This window comes from Sorex araneus, chromosome 3 (genome assembly GCF_027595985.1).
Source record: "Sorex araneus isolate mSorAra2 chromosome 3, mSorAra2.pri, whole genome shotgun sequence".
NCBI classification, from domain to species: domain Eukaryota; kingdom Metazoa; phylum Chordata; class Mammalia; order Eulipotyphla; family Soricidae; genus Sorex; species Sorex araneus.
The window spans coordinates 26129257-26152726 of record NC_073304.1 but is presented as its reverse complement, the minus strand read 5'-3'; the positions used below and the strand labels follow the sequence as shown (position 1 = coordinate 26152726).

Here is a 23470-nt window from a genome sequence, read left to right as displayed (position 1 = left end):
TTCACCCCCACCTGTGGAAGGTCTGTGTGCAAGCTTACTGAGGCAGAGAACTCATCGAGAGTTTAAACGTTTATTTAAAACAGAAATGCCAAACCACTTTGCCTTCAACCTTTCAAACAATCTAGCTCAGAGTAAGCTACTTCTTTGGCAACAGTGTCAGAGCAGAGGAGTAAGTCAGGTTATACTTTAACTCAAAAAAGCATTACTACTGGAAAACTTAAAACACTTAGCATAAGGGAAAAAAAAACAACAGGACAAAATATAAGAGAATGAGTGACGACAGAAAACCACTCAAAGGCATTTCTGCTGCCTCACACCTTCTCCCCTGCCACCTTTGAACTGGTTTCTGTTTGCATAGCTGTTTGGTGGGAAATATCATACAGCCGTGTCAGGCACAATCAGAGAAAGTGCAAATTGTCTCTAAAGGCACAGAATTTATATTCTCAGCCAGATTAACAGTAAACCCAGACTTCCCAGGGGGCGGGTCCATGCTAACAGCATGACCACTGCGCTCTGCTGCTGGGGAATGACCCCGGCCCCGCGCAGCGCGCTCCCCCTTCGAGCGCTCCTGGCGACACACCGTGTTCCGCAGGTCCACGGAGCGTCAGTGCGTGCGAGCCAGACCCACAGGGCCCCAGCCTCTCAGGCCTGCTGAGATGGTGAGCACGAGGGCTGCAGAACAGGAAAGGCCTTCAATGATTAAGTCCTCACAAGAGTCAAAGTTGCATTCACATGATGAACCAAAACCCACTGTCGGTGTAGAGCAAACCCCAAGTCCCCAGAACTTGTGACCTTTATACAGGGTTGGGCCCGTCCCTTAATTTAAGGAAAGGCGTCAGTGATAGCATTAGTACCCCTGTACTAGGCTTCCCAGAATTGAGAAAACAATGGGAACGTCAAACCAAAAAGATCCCAATGAACAGAGTTGCCCATCCCAGCCCTGGGTTCCCCCCAAGCACCCGCCTTAACTCTACCAGGTTTAGAGAAATGGCTGAAATTTCATAGCACAGATTCTTTGAAAATGTTGAACATATTCCCAAACTTACTTCTTTTTTTTTAGTATGGGAAAATGAAACAAAAATTCACTTAAGGAGAGAGGATGTGAGATTCACCAAAGCATGTCTTATTGAAAGGAACGTTCTGTAAGGCTAGGTGAAACAGCTCACATCCTTAACACTGGCCTTGACTGGAAGAAATTCTATTCTTTTAGGACACTACTGCCCCCTTTGGAACGCCGACTCGCTCCTGCCTACCAGGACGCAACGGCACGGGCACATAGGGAGCACTTGGCCAGAGTCTTGCTTTCACCTGGCAGGTTCTACCAGTTCAGCGAGGCTTCCGGGACTGCCAGGGTCTGGTGCTGGCTTTAGGCTACTCACGGAGGGAAGATGAGAGACTCACTGATACGGCTTCACAAGACACCGAAAGGGGAAAAATACTGACGACATGTGGGAAGGGAGTGGCTGGGGCCGCCGCCACCAGACTCCAGGAGCCTGAAGGCGGACACAGAAGCCGCCTTTCGCTGGGGCGGGCAGAAGGCTCCGGCACCCGAGGCCTTCCAGTAAAGGCAGCCAAAGGGGACCTCTTCTCCCTCATGGTTTTCTGTTTCCTAACCCGGATGTTAGAGGCCCACTGACTCAATTCCTGTCACATACCTCGTCTCTTAGGTCTCTTGCACAGCGGGACGAGCCCACCCTGTACTGGCCACAGCCTGGAACTCCAGCTCTGGGACGTGGAGGGCCCTGCGCGTCCCCCGCTACTCCTCACTGAAGACATTTCAGCCAGCCCTCAGGGAAAGCTACGTCCACTTTCCCCCTAAAGCACGGAGCTGCATGAAGCGACTGAACTTTCTAGATCGACAATACAGACACCTTTTCCTGTCCTCGGGGATCCCGAGAGGGCTCTGAGCCCTTCAGCCACTCTCCGGACGACCCTGAGCGAGCCAGGCTCGGTTCCAGCCCACTTCAGCCTCACACTCTCCCTCTCCCACCCAGAGGTGCAATGCCTGGTGTCGAATCCCGAGGCAGCTTCCAAGTAATGGTGAAATGATAAATGGGATATAAGCTGCGACCAGTGAAATTAAAGTGAGCATTGTGTCTCCTCTTCAAAGGTGGGGTCCCAGATGAGGTACAGAGCTGCTGTCGCTATGGCAGTCAGGACAAAGCCAGGGCCACGGGGCCCTTCCATCCTCCAAACAAAACCACTCCTAGATCCTATCTAAAAGGCAACGCCACTCTCCCAGTGTCTGTGGAAAGTGCTCCAGACCCTCCGCCTCGCGCTCCTTGTCTGCAAGTGAACAAAGCCAGGAAAGCGCGCTCGGCATTCAGTAAGTGTGCTGTGAAGTCCTCTGCACCCCAGTTTCCTGGAGGCCACACAGGCTCACGAGACTAGAGGCTGGGTCGACAGGAGTCTGTTCCTAGGAGGCACCAGGAATCGGAGTCTAAGTCAGGCTTTGGATCCATCTCCATTTCTTCCTTTGCTGTCTGAGTTCCTTTGGAATGCATCCCCACCTGTCCAGGGAAAACACAGTTCCCATTAACAACACTTCCACCGCCAACTCCCAGCAGTTCAGGATAGATTTTTTTTTTTGGTCACACCCAGCGATGCTCAGGGGTTACTCCTAGCTTTTGCACTCAGGAATTGCTCCTGGCAGTGCTTGGGGGACCATATGGGATGCCGGGGATCGAACCCGAATTGGCCGCTTGCAAGGCAAATGCCCTACCCGCTGTGCTATCGCTCCGGCCCCCAGGATAGATTTTCTTTCTCCTTTTCTTTGGGCCACACCTGGCAATCCTCAGGAGTTACTCCTAGCTCTGTAAACAGAAGTCACTCCTGGCGGTGCTTGGGGGTTTATAGGGGGTGTTGGGGATAGAACCCAGGTTGCATGTGCAAGACTAACGCTTTCCCTACTGTGCTATCGCTCTGGCCCTCAGGAGAGATTTTCAATGCCAAATTTTAATTTTCTTGGTGTGGAGGGAGGGGGTGAACCATACCCAGCAGTGCGCTTAGGGGATCATGCAGTTCTGGGGATAAAACCCAGGGCTCCTACATACAAAACAAGGGTCCGAGGCCCGGAAGCCATCTCCCTGGCCTTAAGCATCAAACACTTAATTTCTAACCATAGTTTTCTGAGAAGTCATAAAACTCTTCTTTGGGTGTGCCCTCACACACCCAGTGGTGCTCAGGCTTATTCCTGGATCTGTACTCAGAGGTGGCTTCTGGCAGGCTTGGGAGATCATATGGGGTGCTACAAATTGAACTTGGATAGGCTGCATGCAAGTCAAGAATCCTATAAACTGCACTATCTCTCCTGCTCCTCACAGTACCATTTTTTTGATTTTTTAATAGAAATCTTCATGCCTGCTACAGCTGCCAGTCACCCAGGTTTAACTCAAGAGTTCTACTTTCCAGAGTACTTTTATAGACCTTACTTTACTTAATCCTCAAAATCGTCATACAAAGCAGAAGGTAGTTATTTATTCTCTTAGGTAAGAAACCAGGGCTCACAGAAACAAAGGGATTTCCCCCCACTACACAGAGCTGATAAATGGCAAAGCCAGAGGCTGGGCCACGTCCCCCAGTCCTGGCTCACCACGGGAGCAACACTGAGGCCCCCAGGACCAGTACTGCGTCATCAGACCTATCAAGTATTTGTTCCCAAAACATTTAATTTGGCTTTTTTTTTTCTTTTTGGGTCACACCTGGCAATGCACAGGGGTTACTCCTGGCTCTGTACTCAGGAATTACTCCTGGCGGTGCTCAAGGGACCATATGGGATGCTGGGAATCGAACTCAGGTCGGCCGCGTGCAAGGTAAAAACGCCCTACCCGCTGTGCTATTGCTCCAGCCCCCTAATTTGGCTTTAATCAAATTTTTTTTTTTTTTTTTTTTTTTTGCTTTTTGGGTCACACCTGGCAATGCACAGGGGTCACTCCTGGCTCATGCACTCAGGAATCACCCCTGGCGGTGCTCAGGGGACCATATGGGATGCTGGGATTCGAACCCGGGTCGGCCGCGTGCAAGGCAAACGCCCTACCCGCTGTGCTATCACTCCAGCCCCCGGCTTTAATCAAATCTTAAGCCTAACTTCTAATAGAAATAACAGGGAAAAAAGGAGAATAAGTTAAGCAGTGCCCCAGGAAAACCAGCCTAATCCAGAATGTGGGACATTTATGTTAAAATGACCTGGTTTCCTCAAATCAGTAACTGAAAATGAAATATATGTATTGGGCCAGAGAGAGAGCACAGAGGGCTAGGGTATTTGCCTTGCTTGCGAACACCCAAGTCCCAATCCCTGGCACTGCATACCCCTGAGCACCACTTGGAGTAATCCCTGAGCACTTCTGGGTGTGAAGCACCCTCCCCCCAAAAGTTTACACTATAACGAACCCGTGGTGTGTTTAAAATGTGTGTGGGTATAGTTGTATGTATATATACATACACACACCTATGTACATATAGATGTATATTATGTCAAAATATACATGTATACCCACATTTTATTTATTTATAAACATTTAACACGTTTTAAACATACATCTGAAACACATTAACGTTAAAATTTGTTGAATTGAGATGGTGGGTATATGGGAATTCATTGAATTTGTAATGGCTAGTGTGTTCTAGAGTAAAAAGTGAAAGGAAAAAAAGTACCCAAAACATGGATTAGGGGATAAAAATGATTCAGTCCAGTGCCTGAGCCAGAGCCAAGAGTTCTGGGATTAGTTACAAAAGCTACATCAACAAAAGGTAAGTCTTTCAGAGGACCAAACCTATTCCAATCCTTGGGGTTTGATTTTTGTGATTCTTTGAAACAGCAGTGGAAATTATGCTCTTTATGCTCTCACCTGCTGCCCTGCCTCCACTTTCCTGCTCAGCCTCTGCAGCTGGGTGAAGATCTGGAGGTTCTCTTGCTGGAGCTTCTGCTGCTCGGCCAGACACTTGAGCACCAGCCCCTGCAGTCTCTCGACCTCCGCCCGCAGAGTGCCGCAGGCGCACGGAGGAGGCGGGGCCGGCGTGCCCTTCCCAGCGCCTGTCCCTGCAGCGGGCAGCCGAGGCGGCTGACCAGAGAAGAGAATGGGGTCACGGTCGGCCAGGGTGCCACAGCCGCTCCATCTGAACACCCCCCAGATGCTCTCAGACTTTACTTGGCAGGATACGGGTTGGGGAGACAGCTCCAAGGGCAGGAGCACAGCCTGGCCAGGCAGGGGCCCTGGCCTCACACCCTGCACACGGCTCCCCACGCATGGCCAGGGACCACCCCTCTCCACAAAGGGACTAGGATGAAACATGAAGGACAGTCAGAAAATGTACAGTAGCAGAAAATGTACAAAGCCCTGAATCCAGCCCCTGGCACCACCACCAAAGAAAGGGAAGAGGAAAATTCAAACTCCTAGAAGAAATAAGAAAACTTTTTTTTTTTTTTGCTTTTTGGGTCACACCTGGCGATGCACAGGGGTTACTCCTGGCTCTGCACTCAGGAATTACCCCTGGCGATGCTCAGGGGACCATATGGGATGCTGGGATTCGAACCCGGGTCGGCCGAGTGTAAGGCAAACGCCCTACCCGCTGTGCTATTCCTCCAGCTCCGAAATAAGAAAACTTTTGAAACGTTTGGGGTCTCCAGCACCACGTATGGCCCATGAGGCAGGGTATAGCCCATAACCCCCCAAAGAAAGCAAGAAAGGGAAAAACACTTTGGGGGCTGGAGAGATAATGTAGCAGAACATTTGGTCAAAATTATAGTAGCAACAGCTCAAACCTAAGGCAAGAGAACAGTGTCTAGGATGCCATTATGAGGTCAAAATTCATCATCTGTTTCTGAGATCTTTGTGGGGGGGTGGGGTAGATACTTTGATATTCCTTAAAACATGCTGAACCCTATCCCCACCCCCAAGGTAACCCCAAACATTCACTTTGAAGTTTCAGTGGTTTTGCTTTGGGGCAACAACTTGCAGTGCTCAGGGCTTATTCTTGGTTCTGTGCTCAGGGCTTCCTCCTGGCTCCATGCTCAGCGATCACTTTTTACTTTTTTTTTTTCCTGGTCATACCCGGCGATGCTCCGGGATTTACTCCTGGCTCTGCACTCTGGAATTACTCCTAGAGGTGCATGGGGAACCGTAGGGATGCCGGAGATAGAATGCAAATCTGTAATGTGCAAGGCACTTTACTCTACCCACTGTCCTATGGCTCTAGCCTGTCAGGGATCACTCCTGAGGTTCTCAGGGAACCATAAGGGGTGCTGTGGACTAAACCTGGGCTGGCCAAGTGTTCTACCTGCTATACCATCTCTCCAGCCCCCAAAGTGTTCTCCCCTTTCTTGCTTTTTCTGGGGACTATGGGCTACACCCCGCCTCATGGGACTTGCGGGGCCATATGTGGTGCTGGGGACCGAAACGGCTTCAAAAGTTTTTAAAATTTCTTCTAGGAGTTTTAATTTTCCTCTGCCCTTTCTTTGGTGGTGCCAGGGACTGGATTCAGGGCTTTACTCATCAAAGTATACACTTTACCACCTGCACGGTCTCCCTGGCCCTAAGCAATCTTTCTTACATCTGGTACCTTTAACCCGCCCTACCAGAGTCAAAGAGAAAAAACGATTTACACTTAGGAGTGTCAAGTGTGGGATTTCTAAAGTAAAGAGGGAAGAAAAGACGATCATCTGGTGTGGAAAGGTGTTACCCTGCCAGAGAAAGGCAAGGGCAGCCACTCGGGTTAGCTCTCATGTACGACGGAGCACAGTGCAGCGAGCGGCAGCAGAGCAGGCGGGAGGTGAAGAGAGCTAGTGAGGGGTCAAGAATCTAGCAGCAGCAGCAGCCACTCTGTCCTGGTGGAGACGCAGAGGGGAAAAGCTCACCCAGGCCCCGGGCTTGCTTTCTGAGGGCGCCTCCGAGGCCACTTTCAGCCCCTGCAGCTCTTCGTAGGGCAACGTGTCTTTCTCCGACTCCGAGAAGGCGGCACTGAGCGGGGCCGAGCTGTCGGGCATGGGGATGAACTCAGCATTTTCCAGCTCCTAGGCATACCGGGGAAAGTCTCATCAGTTTGGTTCCAGGGATCCCCTCGCCTGCCCCCGCCCCCCATTTTCATGACATCAGCACCCTCTAGTGGGGCAGGACAGCCGTGGGTGCAGCACGGAACACCCGGCCTTTGCACAGCATGCTCTGCACTGCTACCCAGTAACACTCAGGCTAGAACAGTCTGCACTGCCTCACACGACTTCCCCCCATCCGTCCTCTACACGGGCTGGGAAGCGTGAGGCCTGGCAGTGAGGCTGACCGCCAGGCGGCCAGATGCCAAAGAGACGGGGCTTCCTCCTGCACGCTCCTAGGGCGCTATCAAGTTCTGCCTTGTCAACGGAGTTTGAAATCGACCATATGCCAGTCATCTATGTAGATTTTGTATATGTCTGTGTACATCATCTGTCTAGACTCTGTGTGTGTGTGTAAAATAACTACCAACTATTCCATCTTCAACTGATGACGACTGCTCAAACAATAGCTATGTATTACGTATTTCCTGAAAGAATCCATGATACTACAGTCATTTTTTCCTTTGCTGCATAGTCCTACTGTTGGAACCAATTTCCTTATAAAGTAATCCACTCCAAAAAAAGTTTTTTGTGTGTTTTATTTACTTATTTGCAGTGCCAGGGCTCAAACCCAAGGCATCATACACTGCTCTTACTTAACATTTTTTTCTTGTTTTTATTTTTCCCTGGTTGGGTTACACCGAGGATTGCTCAGGGGTTACTCCTGGCAGTGCTCAGGGGGCCATATGGGGTTCTGGGGATTGAACCTGCGTGAAGGCAAGCGCTCTACTCACGGTACTATCTCTCCACTCCTCAGTGTTTTGACCATCTTTAACTCTCATGTTTCATTCTAATCATCCCAATATTCAACTTCTACAGACCACAGTACTAAATGAACCAGCACAGTTTTTACACATACAAACCACACAAACTGCTTGCAAGAAAGGCTGTATTAATTTACATTCAAAGATTTCCTATCTCATGGGGAGTAAAAAGGACAGCAAACCGAAGGTGCAGTTCCAGGTAGATCAGCAGCCTACATGCCTGCTGCCAGATGGATAAAGGGGTATTTGGGCTGCTGAGAGATCCTGACTAAGGAATCTGTACAGAAGGTCTTACCTTTCGAAGCCAGCCTGGACAGGAGCTGCTGGCCCCACTGCTGATCCCCATGGCCTCCGTGGGACTGACTAAACCTTCCATTCCTCGGTCTGCTTCCATCGTTCCTCGGAAGCCTCCGCTCGGATCAGGAGTTTCCGATTCCTGCTGACTGTCGTCCTCCTCTCCCCCACCGCCGCCTCCTGGGCCAGAGCTCTGTACCACTGACATACACAGCACAGAAGTAGAGGGTCTGTTACACTGCACGGACAGCTGCCACCTTATAGCTCCAGTGACCCCCTACAAAGGTTCTTAGAATTGCATGAAGAGGAGTAACAGTTATATATATATGTGACCAGATTTTTAATTCTCATACAAGGCACACAAATTTTTTTTTTTTTTTGGCTTTCTGGGTTACACCTGGCGATGCTCAGGGCTGACTCCTGGCTCTGCACTCAGGAATCACTCCTGGCAGTTCTCGGGGGACCATATGGGATGCTGGGAATCAAACCTGGGTTGGCCGCATGCAAGGCAAACGCCCTACCTGCTGTGCTATTGCTCCAGCCCCAAGGTACATGAATATTTTCATATGAAAATTCCACTGCTACTTCCCAAACATGCTTATCTCTCCACTGAGAGCACATTATCCATGTTCTAAAGCATCATGGAACGGGCACTCAACAATGGTCTATCAAGTCGAGTGCACTATTTTAACAGAGATATTCAACTCTAGCACCTTCAACTGAGGCTTGTCTTACAGAAAAAGCTCTTTAACGCCTGAGTTAAAGGTGTTAACTCTTCAATTTTCACCTAGCTATTCTGAAGCTTGCAGAACTAAACTGGCGCTTCCCAATATAGCAGCACTAGCCATACACAGCACTTATCTTTTAAATAAAGATGAAAACCCAGTCAGTGCCTCAATCACAGCAGTCTTTTTCTTTCTGGGTCACACCCAGTGATGCTCAGATGCTCAGAGGTTACTCCTGGCTCTGTGCTAGGAATCACACTTGGTGATGCTCAGAGGCCCATATGGGGTGCCAGAGATTCAAACTCAGATTGGCTACATGCAAGGCAAATGCCCTACCTACTGTCACCCTAGCCCCAAGAGCCACTTTTCGAGTGCTTAACAGTCACACGTGGCTAGAGGCTACTCAGCTGGCCAGTGCAGACACCGAGCGTTTACACTGCTGCACAAAGAGCTATGGGGAAGTGTAGAACCGGAGACTATCACCTCATTGTTCCAGCCCCTGCCTTGCAATTCTCTTCCTTCTCTGGCCTCCAAACCAGATGGAACTACTACTTTACTTTGTATTTATCATTTCTATGTTTATTTTTAGGTCATGCCCAATGGTATGAGTCTACTCCAGAAACTACTTGGTGGCCCAGGAGGTGCCAGGGACCAAACCAGGGGCTCCTACATACAAAGCATGAGCTCTGGCCCTCTGAGCCATTTCTCTGGTCTTGGGTTTATCATTTCTTTGGTTGGTTGGTTTTGGATCCTCACCCCGAAGGGTTTGAGCACTTCTGGGTGTGGCCCCTCAACACCCGCCCCGAAATCTTTTCAGGGTCAGAGAGATAGTTGAAAGGACTGCACGTATGATTTGCATGCAGGAGACCTGGTCAGATCTCCTGCACCACACGGTCCCCTAGGAAATGCCAGGAGTGAATCTCATGCACAAAACTGGGAGGATCCCATGAGCATAGCTGAGGCCCCAAAACAACCCCCCCCAGTCCCCACCGCCCCCATAAGAATTTTTAATTTTCCAGAAAAACAGTTGTGCTTAGGAAAGATATGTTTGTTATGATGTGTAACAGTAATCTGAACAAAGAGATACTGAGCAAAAGGAAACTAACAGAAGATAAATGTATATGGGTGAACTAAAGTTCAACTCTACATCCAATTTGAACTGCTTCTCTTTAGAAAGATTAATCTTTTTATTTTGGGTCCTTGTTGATTCTACAAAATGTCAGAATACAGATTCTGAAAAACTAAAGTGTTCTAGCAAACGGAAAACTAGAAAGGAATAAAGATTCAGCTTCCTGGCAATTCCAAATTACAAAGACCCATAGATAAAGCAGTGAAAAGAACACAGCCAGAAGCTGGTTTCGTAGCACTATTTCCACTCACAGGAGTTACCCCGGGGAAGGCTGTGGATGTAAAGGGCAGACAGAATCCATAGTCTACCAAGGAAAGGAACAATGAGTATTCACATGACCAAGTTGGACAAACCACCTAATTACTTCCATATGCTCAGTGGCAAGGATGTGCTCTCTAGCTCTGACCACAATGTGAAAGTCTTTACTGTGAAACCTACCCAAATAGTATCCTTCCTCTTGACCACTGTAGTCCACATTTCCCAACATATATCCTGTTAACCTTTTTTGGAAGACTGTGAAATTCAACCCAATGGCCCACAACTCAGAAAAGCACTGGTATCCGAGCCACGGCTACTTACCAGTTCTGATGGATAAGCTGCTGCTATTGGAACGGATGGTCTTGGAATTCAATACTTTCTCTGAGGAAAAATATTCAGTACATAAGCACTCTTTGTAGGTACAAACCGGAACAGAAGACTCGGACAGGGAGTGAATTTAGGCAATCACTGCTATTTCTGAGTGTAGATAAGTTTATGGTTATTATTTACGTTTTAGATTTTCATATGAAAGTCCACTAGCTACTCTAGACAGATTCACCATGGAAAGCAGTGGCTCTCCAGAGTGGCTGTTCTCTGAGTGTCTGGGGAACTGTACCAAGCACCCACGCTTCGGTGCCAATCCCGAGACTCAGATACACTCTGTCAGGGACAGGGCCTAGAGAATAGGCTTTCACAAAGGTCCTCCTCCTCCTCCTCAGGCGGCTCTTAAATCCAGCTGGTTTTGACCCGATGGTTGAAAGAATGAATGTACTCATAAAAGGTCACACGGGCTTTTATAATCTAGTTCATAACAAAGTCAGCCTTAGGCAGAAAGCAGTCACAATTTGGTTTCTACAGGTGGACAGAACATTTTCCACAGAGCTTGAGTACAAATAAATAAATAGATTATTAGAATTAGCACACTCTAGGGCGAGGGGGGCTGAACCCAAAGATACGTGACACTAGCCAGCTTGGGACGCTGCTGCCTCTGGCCCCTGTAAAACACTTGCTTCTAAGAACGTGACCCCATCAAGCCTTAGGTGTGGTCGACCCTGTCCACGCCACCCCACCACCACAGACAAAAAGCTTACCAACAATGAGGATGGTGTGCCAGCCCCGGCAAGACAGGTCGGGGACATGATGCAGAGATCCAAAAATAGGCCGAGGCCACGAGGTACAGATATCAGAGCCATGCGGTCTCTCTGTGGGGGTCATTGCCAGGCGGCCATTACCACCATTTCCCCAAGCAAAAATGTGGTTATCTAGAATAAAAAAATCAAACAGCAATAGTTTAATACAACACTGGTTTCCCAGCGCTGGTGTGCCCATCTTTGTGCCTGAGAGCTACAAAGATTTCCCACTGGGTCCCAAACGAGGAAGGCAGCTGTTTATTCCCCTATACAGACTAAACTCTTCCTGATCCCACCCAGGCAATACGACCATGATTCCTAAGTGCTGCCAATCATTCAACTTCCTCATTAACCTTTGGGGGGCTGCCAACCACCTCTCCCCCATACACTTGATGACAGGTTCTGCTCAAGGTTTAGGAGACAGGAGCACTGACTAAGAGTTTCTACTCTCTGGTGCTGACATTTGGTGGGAGAAACATCTATTTAGGTAGGTGGAACTTCAGACAGTGTTTTGTGCTATGAGGAAAACAGAAAGAAAAGTGGAACAAAGTAATGGTAGAAAGAACAAAAGAGGGGCTAGAGAGTGATAGTACAGTAGATGCTTGCTTGCATGTAGTCAACCCGGGTACTGATCCTGGCATCCAATAGGGTCCCCAAGCACTGCGAAGAGTAACCCAAGTGTAGAGCCAGGAATAATCCTGGGTACTGCTGGGTGTGCCCTTCCCCCCAAACCCGAACAAAAGAACAAAGCAGAAATAAGGAGTAGCAGCAGGGTATTATAATTCCGGGTGTGGTAGGTAGAGAACTACCGCCTACACCGGGGCAGACACAGAGGGGAGAGACAGTGTGGGTATCTTGGGAAGGATTTTCCAGGCAGAGGAAGAGCAAATGTGTGCTTTACAAACAAGGGACATGAAGGTGCTTCAGCCAGAGCAAAGACGAGGAGGGAACAGTGGTTGGAGGAGAGTCTGGAGGTAGCTTGTAGGTTATGGTAATTCACGACTTGTTGTTTTTTTTTTTTAACCAGCAGAGTCAGGAAACATCAGAGGGTCAGAGCAGCAGACTCTGAGCCATGTGCAGATTCTCACAGTGGGACAAGGACAGAGCAGGGAGAGGAGCTGGAGGAGTGTGAGAAGTGGCAGGACAAACTCTGAAGATAAGACAACAGGACCTGCTGATGCACCGGCTGCAGGGTTTAAGATGGAGCTCCCATTTACCGAGCTGGGAAGGCGAAAGGAGAAACAGGGGTGGACAGAAAGCCAGACGTGCAATTTAGCATCTACTGTTCATTGGAGATGCCTATAACTTATCTACGCCAGGACATTTTATAATGAAAATTGCTATTACTAGATTAAGTTAGGATGACATGAGGCTGGAGTGATAATACAGCAGGGAGGGTGCTTGCCTTGCATGTGGCCAAGCCTGGTTTGATCCCTGGTATCCTTATGGTCCCCCAAGCCCTGCCAGGCATAATTACTGAATGCAGAACCAGGAGTGAGCACTGAGCATCACTGGGTGTGGGCCCCTGCCCCCCAAAAAAAACCCAACAAAAAAACAACAACCCCTAGTATGACAAGTAGAAATAAGAAGTGAACTGATCTGGAAAATTTAACCTATAAAGCTGCTCCTCTTTTATTTATTTACCTTTAATTTGTGGGGTTATGGATAAACTCAATGCCTTACACATGCAAGGAATATGCTTAACCGCTAGCCCTCTCCACTTGTGCCCCAAAGTCACCCTATCTTTTGACATCTAAGATATATAAAACCAGAGGTAGTAATACAAAGTGAGCACGTGCACAGCAGGGATTGAAAGCCATGAGTGCACTCAGCTAAGAGGCAGAGAGAGAAGAGCAGAGAGCTGGACATGGCTGTGACAGCCCGACTCACGGGCCTGCATGGGTCTATTTTATTTGTCTGTGTCCTCTACCCTATGGCACAGGAGTCCTTCAGAGGGTCTCCTGAGATTCTTTACTTCCAAAGCCTAAAGAGAACCAGGAGCACAGCACAGACTCACTTTATATTTGCAATGTGAACTAAAGATCAAATAAGATTCAGAAAAGTTCAGAGACATTTATTAAGACATAATATGCTAGTCTACACTCCTGGTTCTGAAATTAAACTTTTGAATTTAACAGATTTAAGAACCAATTATGGGGCCGGAGTGACAGCAGTGGGTTAGATGCTTGCCTTGCATGTGTCGTCAACCCAGTTTCGATCCCCAACACCCCATATGGTTCCCTGACTACCACCAGGAGTGATCCCTGAGCACAAGTAGGTGTGCCCATCCCTCCCCCCCGTCCCCGAGACACAAAACCCCAAACTGAAACAAAACACCTTATCTCTTCAAGACCCGGTTACTAAGTGCTCCTGAACTTGCTACACTACAAAGGCAGCAACATGTCATCTTTCTAAGGAGCATTTCTATGTATCCAGCATGAAGCCAACAGCCTGCTCCTTAAAGTCCCTGGTGTGGAGACTGTCAGGGAAGATCACACTGCCCATCTGAAAACTGGTTCCATTCTAAAATAAGGAAACATCACTTATCTGTTACTTAAACTCCTTTATGTCTGTGAACAGGTCCAGATGAAAGATGAAAGACATCTCAGAGAATGCGTGACAACAAGGAGAGCTGAAAGATGCCGAAAAGTAAGAGGAAGTGTGCTAAGGGAGACCCTGTAGTGGAGGTGTGGTGTCAGAGCAGCGTATGCATGAGACCGGGAAACCCATCCATTACCAGCACGGTAAATCACAGGGCCTAAAATGCATTTTTTTTTTTTTTTTTGGCTTTTTGGATCACACCTGGCGATGCACAGGGGTTACTCCTGGCGGTGCTCAGGGGACCATATGGAATGCTGGGGATCAAACTCGGGTCGGCCACGTGCAAGGCAAACGCCTACCCGCTGTGCTATCTATCACTCCAGCCCCATGGGCCTAAAATGCATTAAAAAAACTTTTTTTTGTTTTTTAAAGATGAAGTGAGCTTTTGTGTGATTATCCGTCACAATACAGAATTACAAGAAAAAACATTCAGAAGAGAGGAATAAAGGAAACAAAGCAGAAGAGGGAAGGAATAAAGACTAGGGTAAGTTGCAATAATGATAAGACATGGTGAGAAAGATGCTTCGGAGAAGAAACAGTCCCAAGAGGAGAGAGAACAGACCTAAGCAGACCAACTGGGAGAGCGCGGCACAATGGACACAAATGTTCAACTGCAGAAGGGCCTGAGGATGTAACCGCAGTGCAACCGATGCCAAACCACGGGCAAGGATAAATCTGATTATTATTTTTTCTAGTTAGCTAGTCAACTGAGGTTGATTAAAGTCAACATAGTTCGGGGCAAGTATTTCATCTTCTTGTTTTGTTTTTGGACCACACCTGGCAGTGCTCAGGGCTTACTCCTGGCTGTGCCCAGGGATCACTCCTGGTACGACTCTGGGGACCAATGTAGTGCAGGGAATTCAACATGGGCAGGTCATGTGTAAGGATAACACACGACCTGCTGTACTATCATTCTAGCCCTATATTTCATAATTCTTAAAACAGGGTCCAGAGGTCACCAGGGGAAGGCACTTGCCTTGTATCCCACTAACCTGGATGTAAATCCCTGGGGTCACATATGGTCTCTCAAGCATCATCAAGGTTATCCCTGAACACAAAGCCAGGAACAGTCCCTGAGCACCACTAGCTGTGGCCTGAAAGTCAAAGAACTAAACCCAACCAGACTCAACCCAAAGGACCCGCAACATTTTACAAAAAGGAAAAATAGAAAATAAAAAAGTGAGGACTTAGAATAATAACTTGCTATTATCTAGAAATTTGACTTCTTAGAAAAATCACTGTTAAACTCATGGAAAAAAACATCAGCGCTACTTAATATAAACAAAAAACTAAATGTATGATCCGGTTATATAGTCAGCCCTCTTCCGCAATCAAAAATCAAAGCACCGAGATGGAGTCCAGAAGACTCACAGCAACGTGAGACTCACCATCCGTGGCGGCGATGGTAAACTCATCGCCACAGGATACCCTGATCACCTGCTTCCCACCGAGGGGTCCTCCCAACAGATTGATTCCCAGACGCTTCTTGTAATTGCCAACGCCCAGCTGTCCACACTTGTTGCAGCCAAAGGTCAGGAGCCGGCCTCGCTCTTAGAAAGAAACAAAAACACAGGCATGAAGGGACATACAATTACAAAGCTAATAACAGGGTCCTAAGTGAGAGCAGTTACAGTATCTTGGAATTATCACCAATTAGACACAGGCATTTTCATATGCCAAAACCAGTAACAAGCTGGGTCTCATTCCCCTGACCCTGAAAGAGCCTCAATGCGGCATCGTTGGGAAGGACGAGTAGAGAGGCTTCTAAAATCTCAGGGCTAGGATGAATGGAGACGTTACTGAGACTGCTCGAGAAATTCGATGATCAACGGGATGATGATGATGATGATGAGACACAGACAATGACTCAATATTCTATTTTCTCCCTAGTATTCTAACGCAAATGTGAAAAATGGGTACTAATTTGCGCAAAATATTTACAGTAGGTACTATTTTTTGTTTTGGGGTCACATCTGACCTGGCTCTGTACTTACATTCCTGGCAGTGCTCGGGCGACCATATGGGGAGCCAGGGATAGAATCTGGAGCTGCTGTGTGAAAGGCAAGTGCCCTCCCGACTTGTTCTATCTTTCAGGCCCATAGTAGGTGCTAATTACAGACTATAGTTGTCTGAAGTTCTAAGTGTGGCATTCAGGTATTTTTCTATTATACATTTAGGATTAGTAAAAACCTGTAGTTGAATACCTACCTAATTGTTAATAAGCTAATACTGGGAGGCTGCATGTGGAAGGTTCAAGGTTAATACCTGGTACCACACGGTCCCCTAAGGCCTGCCAGGAGCAATCTCCAAGCACTATGCTGAGAGTAGACAGAACACCACTGGACTCCAGGAGGCAATCAGGAGAATGTTATATACTGTTACGAGGTAACACTAATAAAATGAAATGAGTGAGTCTGGTATGATCACTACATCTGGAAAGGTATGAACCCACACTCCCAAAATGTATATAGTGTTATAAATTCACATTACCTCAAAAACAAAACCAAAGCCTAGGCTCTGAGGCCGCTGTCTGTAGGAAATCAACTTACCATCAATAGCAGCTGTGTGAGTCTTGCCTGGGGCAACAGTACGGATTTTATAGAAGGACAACTGTTTGGCCAGAGTAAAGGAGGTTGTGTAGGGAACTTCATGGTATGCCTGCAACAAGGTAAAGCAGGAAACCAAGACTCATGAGGTTAAAAGAAACTTCAGGGGTAATGGGCTATAAATGTGGCTACAGTGGCCAAAAGGCCTTTTAAACAAATCATTTTACTAAGAAGGTATCAGGTAGCTTTATTCTCCACAAGAATTTTAAAAGAAATAAGTTCAATACATATCCAGAAAATTTAGTGTATAAAGCAAAACTTTCTGGGAAAAAGAGGCTCTTCATCAGGTATGCAGAACATGAACTCTAAATCCTGTTTTTAAACAAGGACTGACATTTATCTTGGTTATACATTCTGCATACCTAACAAGGGCAGGGAAAATAATGAGAATCCTGAGAACTTTGTTTCACAGTACAAAGCAACTAGATTACTATGATCAGATTTCTTCCAGAGGGCAGTGTTTCTCAATGCATTAAAAAAAGCATGTTCTGAGGCGAGAAAGATAATATAGGAGGTATGGAGCTTGCCTTGCATGTGGTTGGCCTGATTTGATCCCTGGTACCCCTACGGTCCCCAGAGTCCTGCCATGAGTGACCCCTGAGCACAGAGCCAGGAGTAAGCCCTGAGCACAGCCAGGTATGTTCCCAAACCAAAATAAACAAAAGTGTATCCTTTAGATAAGCATTAAAAAAAAAAATCCTGCTCATATTAAATTTAAAACAGGAAAAAAAAATTTTAAAACAGGGCCCCCAGGGATAGCTCAAAAGGGATGGAACCCACACTTCGCACGTTCAGGGTTCCTTTATGCTGAACTATGCGGCCGGATCTCACCCGGAGCAATGACCAGGAGAACTCCCTGCCACACAAACAAATACGAACTCTTAACTTGCCCATTCAATAGCCAGGGAACTCTTGCTCTTAATTTCATGCTTTTTTGTTGCAGGATTTGGGCCATCCTTTTCTATTGTTTTTCAGGACTTATTCCTGGCTCTGCTCAGAGAATTCCTGACAGTGTTCAGGGGACCTCATGTGGTGTTGGCAATCAAATCCAGGCCGGCCGCACGCAAGGCAAGCACCTTAACCCCGTACTCTCTCTCTGGCCCCTCATTTCATTCTCCAGAAAAAGATAATATTCATTAAACTAACACATGAAAGAGGGATTTAATATCAATGGTAAATTTCAGAACATTCTTGAAATAGTAGTTACATTCAATAAGACTGGAAGAATAAATCTTTAAAAATTCCCCAGGTAGGTGAGACACAGAAATTAGAAAATAAAAAAGTTGATTTTCCTTCTCGGGGGGGGGGGGCACTCCTGGCAATCTGCATCACATATCTGGCCTAATTTTCTCGTATCCATTTCAGTGAAAAACAAATCTGAACATCATCACTTGATGCGTTGTCATCAAGTTACTGACTTATAATATACTGTAAAGTATATCATTTAATAATTTCCTTATGTAATTGTGACACTACCACCCAGAACATCTTAGACTATTCCATCATCTTTGATAATTCCCATCTCTTCTGTTAACACATTTTCTCTCCTCTCAGAAGTAACCACTATTTTGACTACCGTATCATAACTTAGCCTTTTCTTAAACGTCATGTAATTGGAATCATACAGTAATTTATTCTTTTGTGACTGGCATCTTACGGGAAACATAGCATCTGTGGGATCCTTATTTGTTGTTGTTGTTGTTTTTTGGCCACATCTGGTGGTACTCCAGGCTGAGCATTCAGGAATCACACCTGGCAGTGTCTAGGGGACTGGATATGCTGATGATTAAATTGAGGTTGGCTGCGTACAGGGTAAGCGCCCTACCTGCTGTACTATCTCTCCGGCCCTATTAGCTTACTTTATTCTTAAGTCAAATTTCATGGTCACTAATCAAATTTTGAGGAAATTTCAAACTAGAGAAGTATTGACAGTTTGTTTAGGGTATTCAAGGGGGCACTTACTTCATGGTTGATGATTCCAGACATGCACTGATTCAGACCGAGCTTATTAAACTCATTGAGTCCACAGGCCAGCACTTTGCCTGACTGGGTAAGCAGAAATGTCCCATCACAGCCACACTGAACTGCGACAATAATCAAAGCCTTGGGAACATCCACCTGGAAGGAAAAAAAAAAAAAAAACAGGAACAAAATCCCCCAATCAGGGAAGATGATATGGAAATCTGTTCTGCAGTACGTCCTGCACTTTCGAGGATGACCACGGGAAAGGGAAGGTTGCTCTTCTTCAGGGTTGCTCAGCTTCTCAGAAGACACTATTCCAAGGACCACAAATTTTCTAATCAAATTAAAGAGGTCACTTGAACAGAAAGTCCTGTCAGAAAATGCTTATCTAGGGGCCAGAGTGATAGTATATGGGTAGGGTGTTTGCCTTGTACATAGTCAACCTGGGTTCGATCCCCAGGCATATGGTCCTCTGAGCACCGCTAGGATAATTCCTGAGTACAGAGCCAGGAATAATCCTTGAGCACCACCTGGAGTGACCCCCCAAAAACAAATTAAATTAAATGAATTGAATCAAAATTTTCTAAAAAAGGGAAAAAATGCTTATCTAGACAAACTCTTCAGGAAATGTTGAGAAAGAAGTTTCAATTTGTTACTAATTTTGTTCTCTGTGAAGGAAGGCCTAATGATGGTTTCAGAAAAACAACAGCAATAAAAAACAGCAGCTCTTTGGGGTCCTAGATGATATCATAAGTGGAGTGACAGGAACAGAAGAGATGGTACAGCAGGGAGAGTGCATGCCTTAAATGCAGCTGACCCAGGTTCGATCCCCAGCATCCCATATGGTCCCTTGAGTCTGCCAGGAGTAATTCCTGAGTGCAGAGCCAAGAGAAACACCTGAGCATCACTGGGTGTTGCCCCCAAGTAAAAACAAGAGTAGAGGGACAGTGCAGCTATAGTAGCCATGGCTTTGCAGCTAACTAGAGACAGAGCTGCAGAATGGACGGTGGGGCTTCATGATGAGTATCTATGAAACCTGAGAGCTCAAACCTCAACTCTACAACAGGTGCCAGGGAGAGTACGAGGGTAAGGTGCTTGCCTTGCACATGGCTGGTCCTTGTTTAATCTATGGCACCATATAGAGTCCTCCAGAATCACAGGAGTGACGCAAGAACAGAGTCAAGAATAAGCCCTGAGGGGTTGGAGCGACAGTATGGTGGGTCAGGGCGTTTGCCTAGCAAGTGGCTGACCCGGGTTTGATCCCTGGCATCTCATATGGTTCCCCAAGTACCACCAGGAGTAATTCCTGAGTGTGGAGTCAGTGGTAACCTTTGAGCATAGCTGGGTATGGCCCAAAACAAACAAAAAGAATAAGCCCCGAGCACCACTGGATATGGCACGAAACTGCAGCTCCCCACTCCACCATTAACGAGTTTCTACTACAGCCTTTTCAGGAGATGAACAGTACGAGTCCACCAGAACAATCCCACAAATAACTTGTGTGTGGTGCCAGAGAGCCAACCTAGGTATTCCAACATGTGAAGCATGTGCTTTACTACCTTTACATTCCTGGTTCAAAATATACTTTTTTGGGGAGGGAGCCCCCCTACACCTGGTGGTGCATAGGGCTTTACTCCTCTGTATACTCAGGGATCACTCCTGTGGACTCAGGGACCATGAGGTGCCAAGAATCAAACCCAGGTCAGCCACAAGTGACCTAGCCAGTGTACTATCTCTCTTGGTTCAATTTTTATATTTTTGCATTATGGGTCACACCCGGTAATGCTCAGGAGTTACTCCTGATTCTGCACTCAGTAATTACTCTTGGTGGTGCTCGGGGAACCATATGGGATGCTGGGGATTGAACCCAGGTTGGCCATGTGCAAGAAAAATGTCCTCCCCGCTATACTATTGCTCCCGCCCATTGGTTCAATTTTTAAAATGTAAATAAACAGGACCGGAGATATAATACAGCAGATAAGGTGGTTTTCCTGCATGCACTGACTGGGTTTGATCCCTGCTACCTGTATAGTTCCCCAAAACCATCTGGAGTGATCCCTGAGCACCACTGGGTGTGGCCCCAAAATCAACTAGATAAAATAGCACTGTAATCGATTTGCTCAAGTGGGCACCAGTAACGTCTCCATTGTGAGACTTGTTGTTACTGTTTTTGGCACATCAGATACGCCACAGGCAGCTTGCCTGGCTCTACCGTGCGGGTAGAATACTATTGGTAGCTAGCTGGGCTGTTGGAGAGGGGATGGAGGAATCGAACCTGGGTTGGCTGCGTGCAAGGCAAACGCCCTACCTGCTGTATTATCGCTTCAGTCCAATAAATATAAATATAAATATAAATATAAATATAAATATAAATATAAATATAAACTGAGCAGCAGTTGATCACAGTCACCATCCAGCAGCTGAGCCTGTGCCCACAGTGGGGGTGAGAAAGAGGTGCCCATGCTCTCCTCAGTGGTCTGATCCTGGGCCAGCTAGTATTACTGAGAGGAATCAGAGGAATCAGGTGCTTTGTGCACGATGACCCTAAATATAAGCAACTATTTCATCTGGTGCTCAACTGAAGAAGGAAAAATGGCCTGTTCAACTGAAACTCTTGCTGGGTTTTGGTTTTGGGGCCACACTTGGTGATGCCAGGGGTTATTCCTGGCTTCGCATTCAGGAATCATTCCGGGTGGTGCTCAGAGATCAAACCTGGGTTGGCTGCTTGCAAGACTCACCCTACCCGCTGTACTACTGCTCCAGTCCCTGTTGTGCTTTTTGGGGGACATGCCTGGCAGTGCTGGGGGCAGGGGATGGTCACTTCTGGCAGTGCTCAGAGGACCATGCTGTGCTGAGGATTAAACCTGAGCCTCCTGTACACAAAACATGTGCTCCAGCCCACTGAGCTGTCGCTTTGGCCCTCACAGCTTTTGATGCCTTAGATGACAAGACTATACAGTGCTGCTAAATCAGGAATCTTGAGTATTTTAGAAAGAAAACCCTCGGTATGAGAAGTTAGGAAAGAGAACGTGTCACTGAAGGATACCTGTCGGCATCAGGAGAAAGTGGGTTTGGATTTTACCTTCTGTGGTGTATAATAGTCCTCTTCTGAATCCAAACCCAGTCGTCCTGAGACACACAGAAGAAAGAGGTTAGTAAAATGAGGGCCTCTGTTCCAGTGACAGTCCTGAGACTGTCCTTACTAAAGGGCACTCACTTCTAAAGTAGAGACTGTCTGGTGTGTTCAGATGCACACGAGTCTGTAGCCTCAGAATAAGTACAGAGACAAGTTCACACCTACCATATTCCCCACAGCCCCAAGAATAGACTTCTTTGTTCCGAGTCAGAACCACCACGTGATTATCACCACAGGAGACCTGCTCCACTGGATTGTTCAGGAAGAAGTTCAACTGCATGGGTTCCAGTACTTCAGCGCCAGCAACCTTGTCCACTCCCATGCAGCCGTAATAATCTGATCCAAAGGCATAGATCTGACCTTCATCTGCAACAGGAAGGGAAAGATCCATGAAAGGAACGAAATACTCTGTACAGTCCGAAGGTCGGCAGGACTGGAATCAGGACGGTCTAAGCCAATCAGGTCAATCACATGCAATGATTAGTGAAAGACAAAGGCCAGACTCTCCCCACTTGGAGTTGAGTCTACTTAGAAGTCAAATGTACAGTTCTAAGCTTTACGAAACTAGTAGTATTATATTATATTAAAAAGCTTAACAACTGGCTTGCTCTTCAATTGTTTTCTCCCTTGATATAAATCTCCTTGATGTAAATCTCACTTGCTCGTCTCCTTCCTGCCTGTGCTCCCTTGAACACATTTTCCTTCCCCTTCACATCTTTCTAAATAAATTTTAATAAAAATTATCTAGCTTCACTTTCTCCCTTCCCCCTTCCCCCTAACATTCTTTTCTCTTCTGAGGGAGAGATGACAGACTGGAACTCACCTGACCCAGGCCAGGAATTGCCCTGAGCGCTGGTGGCTATAGTGGGTCAAGCAGGGAGGTGGAAACATTCTTTTCTCAGGTCTACCTCCCTTGCTCCCCAATTTACCTGACTACCAGCAACATAAACATCTGTCCTGGCAGCTGCTAGCTTGTCCTCAGTGTTTAACCTGCGCTAACATGGACAGCCCCTGGGGTCCAGGATGCGCCAGCTTAGAGAGCGGGCTCACAGCTGGATGTCCAGCACAGGGCTGAGACAGACAGATGAGGATCCTTATGCCTTCCCTGGGCTGTCACTGTGCGCACAGCATCAGACACCGGCTCCCCTCTGCGTTCTTACAACACATGAACCGAAGTGCCTAGGGGGCGGGATGTCCCGCTCTCTTTAAGGCCTAATAATCACAGCAGAATTACACAGAATTCAAACCTCACCGAGCCTCTCCCAGTTTTCCTCCTGGGCCCATTTTTGTTCCAGTGGCCTCAGGCTTGATCTCTCCCATAAGAAAAAATAAATTTACTGGGGTCATCTTTATTTTACACAGAATAAACATACCAAGAAACCCAAGAGCAGTGAGACCAACAAAACTAAGTTTTAGCTATTTTTCTGTTTTTGGGTCACACCCAGTGGTGAACAGGGCTGACTTACTCCTGGCTCCACACTGGGGTATTACTCCTGGTGGTGCTCAGGGGACCACAGCGGGTGCCAGAGATCAAATCCAGGTCAGCTGTGTGCAAGGTGAGCACCTTACTTGCTCTACTATCCTCAAGTCCTACATTTTAGCTCTTTTTTTTTTTTTTTTGGCTTTTTGGGTCATATCCGGCAATGCAGAGGGGTCACTCCTGGCTCTGCACTCAGGAATTACCCCTGGCAGTGCTCAGGGGACCATATGGAATGCTGGGAATCAACCCAGGTTGGCTGCGTGCAAGGCAAACGCCCTACCCCCTGTACTATTGCTCCAGC

At 47.0% G+C, this 23470-nt stretch overlaps 1 protein-coding gene across 2 annotated transcripts in view; it reads right to left on the bottom strand.

The window, feature by feature from the left end:
- Positions 1–56: 56 nt before the first annotated feature.
- NEK9 (NIMA related kinase 9) overlaps positions 57–23470 on the bottom strand; it is a 46537-nt gene continuing 23123 nt past the window's right edge. For both annotated transcript variants that reach the window (XM_055130215.1, XM_055130216.1), the window contains 11 exons: positions 21855–22055; positions 21636–21682; positions 18554–18709; positions 16535–16643; positions 15374–15535; positions 11346–11516; positions 10576–10635; positions 8144–8343; positions 6854–7009; positions 4848–5060; positions 57–2510 (listed from right to left, as the gene is read on the bottom strand). In XM_055130215.1, coding sequence (XP_054986190.1) covers positions 2388–2510; positions 4848–5060; positions 6854–7009; positions 8144–8343; positions 10576–10635; positions 11346–11516; positions 15374–15535; positions 16535–16643; positions 18554–18709; positions 21636–21682; positions 21855–22055 — 1598 coding nt within the window. In that variant the 3' untranslated portion in view covers positions 57–2387. The remainder of the gene's footprint in view (positions 2511–4847; positions 5061–6853; positions 7010–8143; positions 8344–10575; positions 10636–11345; positions 11517–15373; positions 15536–16534; positions 16644–18553; positions 18710–21635; positions 21683–21854; positions 22056–23470) is intronic.